Here is a 6,304-nt window from a genome sequence, read left to right as displayed (position 1 = left end):
CCCCGCCGTTGGGTCGTGGCCAGAAAGCCCCGCGGGTGTCACAGCAGCTGCTCCCCCCGGAGGCGCGTTCCCCGGACGCTGCAGGCCGCGTCAGCCTCCGCCCGGGCAGTCCGGCCAGCGCTGGGCCTTGGCCGCCCCGCTCCTTGCTTCTGGGGCTTTTTGGTCTGAAAGCAGACTTCTTCCACAGGGATAGCCAGCCACTGCCGATAGCCAACAGAGACACGTTTCTGTAACCACTCGCGCGTTCTTGAAACTGCTGTCTTTCAAACGCGGGAGAACCAGGGGATAAAATCTTTGCTTTTAGAGTAGAAGAATCAGTGCTTGCCCATGTCTGGGTCAGGCCAATATGTGACAAGACAGGCAGACCCATGGCAGCCTTGCACGTAGAGGAGATCAGACTGCTCCCGCTTGCTTCTCCGAGGCAGTTCTGGCAGGATAACGAGCCTTTTGTGTAGCTTCATCTGAGGTTTCTTGTTACTCTTTCTTCCTCACTTAGGGCAAGGAGGTCACGCCTACCTGCAAGAATGGCTTTGGTGGGCAGGGCTGCTGTGCAGTAAGTACCCACTCTGAAACTGTAGCAAGACACACTTAAGAGTGTGTTTGTCAGTTGCTTTCGTGTTTTATTATTACAATCATTGTTTGACTGCTTGATTTTTATCTGAGTGTCTGAGGATGTTGTTGATCTAATTAGAACTCTAAAATATTCTGAAGTCTCATGCATTACCAGGTTTCTCTGCTAAATAGGAGTTGAGGAGCTAGTCTAACTGGCTTGGGTTAAGTGCTTCTGAAATGGCCCGCCCAGACAATGTAGTTGATAACAGCACATCCAGCACTGTGGGTTTAGGCTACAGCGATTTCAGCTGCTCTATTTTACACTTTTCAACATTAATAACCAATTGTACTTGATTTACCCTTTAAAAAGCTGTAAAAGCTGTTGCAGGAGAAGAACAGGACTTAGAAATATGAAACGGGTCAAAACTCCTTTCAACTTTGAGGACATTATGGAAGTATTTTCCTGTGGTTACTGCTCATCTGCGTAGCCACGTGTGACTAAGGATCACCATGCGTAACCATGAGCCTTCTCTTCCCAAGAGAACCTGTATCTGGCTTCTGCTTGTTCTTGCTGGTGCTGTTCTTTCCTGGTTGCATGACATACCTCAGAGAAACATGGGATGCTCAGGTGGAAACTGAGGCTCTCTTCTGACTGCACTCAACCTTGTATTATGCTGAACTGCTCCTACTTTGATGCTCACCTGACAGAGTTTCTCTTGCAGTGGGAGTTGGAGAAGCAGCAAATTTTGCTGCCTATGCCTTTGCCCCTGCAACGCTGGTAACTCCACTGGGTGCTCTAAGTGTCCTTGTCAGGTAAGCAGCCTCAGAAACACCCTTACCTCACCTACCTTAGTGGTGAAAGCAGTTGCTCTGCTTTCCTCTGTCTCTTCCCTCAGGTACTCCATCCCTTGGCCTAATTGGTTTTGGGGTTTTTTTTACTATCTTTCAGTGCAGTTCTGTCTTCCACCTTCCTGCATGAGCAGCTGAATGTTCATGGGAAGATTGGCTGCATCCTGAGTATCCTGGGCTCCACGGTGATGGTGATCCATGCTCCACAGGAAGAAGAGGTTTCCAGCCTGGAGTCAATGGCAGAGAAGCTGAAAGATCCAGGTACTTAAATAAAAGGGGTCCTGTCAACTTCAGGCTTGGAAATGACAGTAGAAGGTAGGATACAACTTTTGGCTAGATTGGGAAGGACTGAACTAAAGGGTAATTGAGCTGTTTCTTCTTCTGCGCACCAGTGGAGGAAACATTCCCCTGTGTCCAGGATAGCTTGTGGGTTGCCTTCTGTGGTGGGAAAAGGCTGGGGTCTCCACACTCTAAATATGAAAGATTGGTGACAGTCAAACAGCATTTAATGCATGTGCTCAGAGGATTTACACCTTATTAACTAGCTCAAAACATAGGGGACATGTCAGCTTCAGAATGGCTTTTTAGGACTGTTAGGTCCTCTTGACCCCGGATGAAAGAAGCAGACAGGAACCCCACTTCGCAGAGAGGGAGTCTGGGTGATGCTCCCAAGTCACTGGGTTTGTGCTGAAGCAAGGATGAGAACTTGGGTCATTAACAGTTACCAAGAGTGCTTTTTTTGTACTGTCTATGAGGTATAGATGCAAAAAATGAAGAGCATGGGAATTAGCTGCAGCTGTCAGCAGAAGGGGTTGGCCTGTGGCAGTGCTGGGATAGGAGATGGAATTCCTGTACACGAGTGTGGCAGTGGTGTGGCTGAGGGAAGACAGAGGAGGAACTTCAGGCAAAGATGAATGAGCGATTCAAGGAGTTATGCCCAAGATCAAGTAGTCCTGGTATTTATGTTAGAGGATGAATCAGGTTGCAAGGATATGATTTGGGCAATAGCATGAATGCCAGAATAAGCCACAGGAGATGGAGGAAGGAAGCACAGGGAGAAGAGCAAAGCAGAGTAACAGGTAGATGCTGCTGCTCATTAGAGGGAGCGTTTTGGCAGGACCTCGCACTCCTGTGATGTGGCGCTTTCCTCTTTATTCCACCACAGCCCACAGAGTTCAGCTAGGGCTTCCCAAGCTTTCTGCCACCCTCTTGGGCCTCCTGCAGAGCTGTGCCCTCTCGTCTTCCTGGTCAACAAGCCCCCCACCTCCGCTAGTGCTGTAGAGCCTGGCTGTGCTCCTACCCCTTCCAGCACGGGCAGCTGTATCCCCTGACAGGCTGACTTATGGGGTGATGGTGTGATCAGCACTATAGAGCTGCTGTTGTCTCTGCAGCTTTGCTCAGGCTGGAGACCAACTCTGCTTCCCAACCCTGGTCCCTACAGGTGGAGGCTAAAAAGACAGACTGATGGGGCAGTTACCCGCCTGTCTTCCATCTCTACTTGCTGTTCAGTTACATCTGTCACTGGTGCTACTGTTCTCTGATAGAGCTCTTTAATTCTTCTTTCCCCAAGGATTCATTGTATTTGCTGTATGTGTGCTGGTGAGCTCCCTTCTGCTTATCTTTGTGGCTGGACCCCGTTACGGACAGAGCAATGTCCTGGTTTATGTTTTGGTCTGCTCCGCCATCGGCTCGCTTTCTGTGTCCTGTGTCAAAGGCTTGGGGATTGCCCTGAAAGAACTGTTTTCCGGGAAGCCAGTCCTGAAAGAACCACTGGGCTGGGTGCTCCTGGTGTGCCTGGTGATCTGCATCAGCGTCCAAATCAACTATCTGAACAAAGCCTTGGACATCTTCAACACATCTGTGGTCACACCCGTTTACTACGTGCTGTTCACCACAGCAGTCATGATGTGCTCTGCCATCCTCTTCAAGGAGTGGCAACACATGGTGCTAGACAACATCATCGGCACCATCAGTGGCTTCCTCACCATCGTGTCCGGCATCTTCCTCCTGCACGCCTTCAGGGACATGCCCTTCACCCCCGACCTCCTGCCCCTCTTCCTGCAGCAAGGCAGGACAGACCTGCACGCCTCGTGGAGGAGTGCAGACAAACATCAGTCATGTCAGCACCAGCCTCTTCTGCCCTCAGAGGACAAAGGCTCTCGCAGCACAGAGGAGGAGGAAGCTGAAAGCGTGTGAGGAAGCCTCTGAACTGCTAGCTTTTTGCTCCACTGCAAGGTTGAACATGCTGCCTCAGCTGCTGCTAGCTACTGCTGCACAAGCAGGAGTTGGCAGTTACCATCTACCTGCCCCCGGCACAAGATGGGTGACCTGCCACTGCCAGGAGGCTGACAGGGACAGCAGCCTCCTGCGGCTACAGACAGGAGCACTGGGAACCGCCCAGTTCCTGGGATCTGGTGCCTCTTCACTGTTCTTTTACATGAAGAATTGATCTGCTCACATCAGGACACAGGCTTTGGCGGCGCAGAGGCCCCGCAGCACTAACACAGTGCTAACCCTTACTGAATGTGAAGACCATGCATTTGGGGAGGCCTCACAGCATTTTTTAAAAATATACTTAAAAGATTAACAGTTACAAAATAATCTAACATGGTGCTAAGATTACACGGAGAAAAGATGGATGTCTGGCTTTAAAGATGACATACCCAGAATATTTATTCAAAAATTCCTGTCAAGTACTTGTTTTGCTCACTCTGCTAGAATTTATTTACAGATTCACATCCAAGAACAGAATACAGCCAAAACTAGAAAACTTCAGTGGTGCTGCCACGTGCTGCTGTGGCTCTTACGGAGGGACCAACCTCTTCATGCAACATCTGCTGTGCAGGTTGATGAAGCACCTGCTTACTGTATTCTATTAAAAAACTATTTGTTCAGTTACCGAGTGGCTAGTGATACATTTGTACTGAGAGCTGGGCCAGTGCTGAAAGGCGTGAAGGATTACAGGGGTAGGAAGAACCGTGTGGATGCTTGAGAGAAACTCAAGATAGGGACAGGAGAGGGAATCGCTTATTGCGGGAAGAGGAGTGACCTAAGAGTCCTTAGCTATTGAGGTAAGTTTCTGAAAGATAACTAGACAGCTGTGTCCTGACTAACGTGGGTTTATACCTGCATATCTCTGTTTAACACATCCTGAATTTGTTCCCAGGAAGGCTGCTGGCTACAAGCCACCCGTGTTAGGAACTCACATGCCCTGTCCAGCCACCCACAGCAAAGGGATGTGTGCAAAACTGCTTTACCAGGTTCCTGTGTAGAGCTCCAAGCCACTGTCAGTGGGTCACTCCAGGCTTCCCAGAGCCACGCTGTATGTAAACACTGCTGAAATGCTATGCTGCCTTTCCAGAGGGTGGATCAGTAGTTTGTTGTTTCTCCAGTTAGAAGCTCCTCTCTGTGTCCTGGGGGCAGAAGTCCAGAAGGTGCAGCCATAGGCCTTCCTCCCCTGATCTCCGCAGGTAAAGGTGCATGAGGTTATAAAGTAGCTGGTTACTTATTTCCTGCATTTAGTTTCTCTAGAGAAACTACTCCTTTACAGGACAGCAGGAGCTGTTAACCCTTTGGGGATGAGGAGGAAAGGCCACAGCCTCTCCCAGAAACAAGTTTGATTCATGGGACCAAATCAGTTGAGCAACAAATCAGAATTCAGAGCAGACCTTCTAGCCAGAAGACAATTATGCCCCCTCCCTACTAATTTTGCAATAAACAGGATTACTGGGAAGGAAGGAGAATGACAAGAAGGTCAGATTTTCAATTCTCAGTGGTCATCTACCTGAACAAAGGCGAATCTCATGTTAAAAATTGACCCAGTTAATATTTATTACATTGACCAGGGGAAAGCAGTTAATGGAGCAAGTCAGTATTGACAGAGTTGTGCTGCAATTTGAAAATTTGTCACTTGGCCACATGAACGATTTACCTATGGAAGTGTGAAAGTATTTTCCAGTAGCGACACTGTGTGGGATGGTCACTGTGCTCAACAAACTCTTCTCACTAAGGGTACCTGTGCCGGACTGCACAGCAATGGCGCCTGCAGGGCTTGTTAGCATCTACCCAGGAGGGTTTGTTTTGTGCAGCACTGTTTAAGGCAGCGGTCACAGGCTGGTCTCGCCCAGGGCTGAGATTCACATCAGCCCCTGATGCGAGCATCACCACCCCTCCTTTCAGCTGAGCGGGTGCGTGCCAAATGCTCCCTACGTAGCATCGGTAGCCCAGGAGTCCCAGTGCAAAGACAGCTGCTGGCAGCGCGTCACCCTGAGGAGGAGTGACTGTGCCTCTGTCATGGGCTCTCATCTGGCTGCAACTTCCCCAAGACTGCATTTAATTAAATCCTAAACCCCAGAGCTGATCCTGGCTCATTCAGGCGGCAGAGTGACCGGGAGCCAGCGCAGCGGAGGGCCCAGCCTCGCAGGGCGCTGGCCGGTGTCCCCCGGGGCGCAGGTCCCACTCAGTCGGACAGGCTCTCTGAGAAGGTCGACTTGGACTTCTGTGTCTGCTCCAGCCGGTTCAGGATGAACTGGCTGGTGTCGATGAAGCGCTCCACACAGTTCACGAAGCACGTCTCGGCCCGGCTGTCCAGCTTCGGACCCGGCTTGTCCATGCACTTCTCCTGCACACAGTGGGGGACCTGTTGGTCCCGGGAGCACCACGGCCCGACACCCCTCCGCACACCGGGGCCGTGCCTCCTGGGCGTCTCGAGCTCGCGGGCGCACCGCCGTCATCCCCCTCGGGAATCTCATCCTCTACGGTGCATCTAGCCCCCCCCTGCCCGGGGCTCTTCCCGTCCAGTCCCATCCCATCCCCCCGGGTCCTCCCTTCCCCGAGAGCCCCCCCGCCCCCGCGCTCACCGGGGCTGGGACTGCTCCCACGGCGGCTCTATTTTGTCCCCATC

The 6,304-nt window shown here is 51.2% G+C and overlaps 2 protein-coding genes across 2 annotated transcripts in view; one reads left to right on the top strand and one right to left on the bottom strand.

Moving 5' to 3' along the window:
* Positions 1-327: 327 nt before the first annotated feature.
* LOC103904801 (magnesium transporter NIPA2) lies at positions 328-4,302 on the top strand. Its single transcript, XM_019473931.1, has 5 exons — positions 328-379; positions 497-553; positions 1,275-1,365; positions 1,502-1,662; positions 2,972-4,302. Exons 1-5 carry the CDS (start codon positions 328-330, stop codon positions 3,595-3,597), a joined length of 987 nt encoding a protein of 328 aa, XP_019329476.1. The 3' UTR covers positions 3,598-4,302.
* A 912-nt stretch (positions 4,303-5,214) lies between these two features.
* Positions 5,215-6,304, bottom strand: part of TIMM8A (translocase of inner mitochondrial membrane 8 homolog A (yeast)) — an 11,222-nt gene continuing 10,132 nt past the window's right edge. Inside the window, exon 3 of the mRNA XM_009286314.1 lies at positions 5,215-6,022. Within this exon, the coding sequence (XP_009284589.1) occupies positions 5,861-6,022 (162 nt within the window). The 3' untranslated portion in view covers positions 5,215-5,860. The remainder of the gene's footprint in view (positions 6,023-6,304) is intronic.

The sequence above is a fragment of the Aptenodytes forsteri genome, unplaced genomic scaffold (assembly GCF_000699145.1).
Source record: "Aptenodytes forsteri isolate BGI_AS27 unplaced genomic scaffold, ASM69914v1 Scaffold888, whole genome shotgun sequence".
Taxonomy (NCBI): Eukaryota; Metazoa; Chordata; class Aves; order Sphenisciformes; family Spheniscidae; genus Aptenodytes; species Aptenodytes forsteri.
This window is presented reverse-complemented; position numbering and strand designations above follow the sequence as displayed.

What these genes read in the sequence shown, in the direction of transcription:
- LOC103904801 (XM_019473931.1), top strand. Translation starts at nt 328, where the DNA reads ATGTCTGGGTCAGGCCAATATGTGACAAGACAGGCAGACCCATGGCAG. An exon ending in GCTCTAAGTGTCCTTGTCAG is followed by an intron (nt 1,366 to 1,501) that starts GTAAGCAGCCTC and finishes ACTATCTTTCAG; the next exon opens with TGCAGTTCTGTCTTCCACCT. An exon ending in AGAGAAGCTGAAAGATCCAG is followed by an intron (nt 1,663 to 2,971) that starts GTACTTAAATAA and finishes TCTTTCCCCAAG; the next exon opens with GATTCATTGTATTTGCTGTA.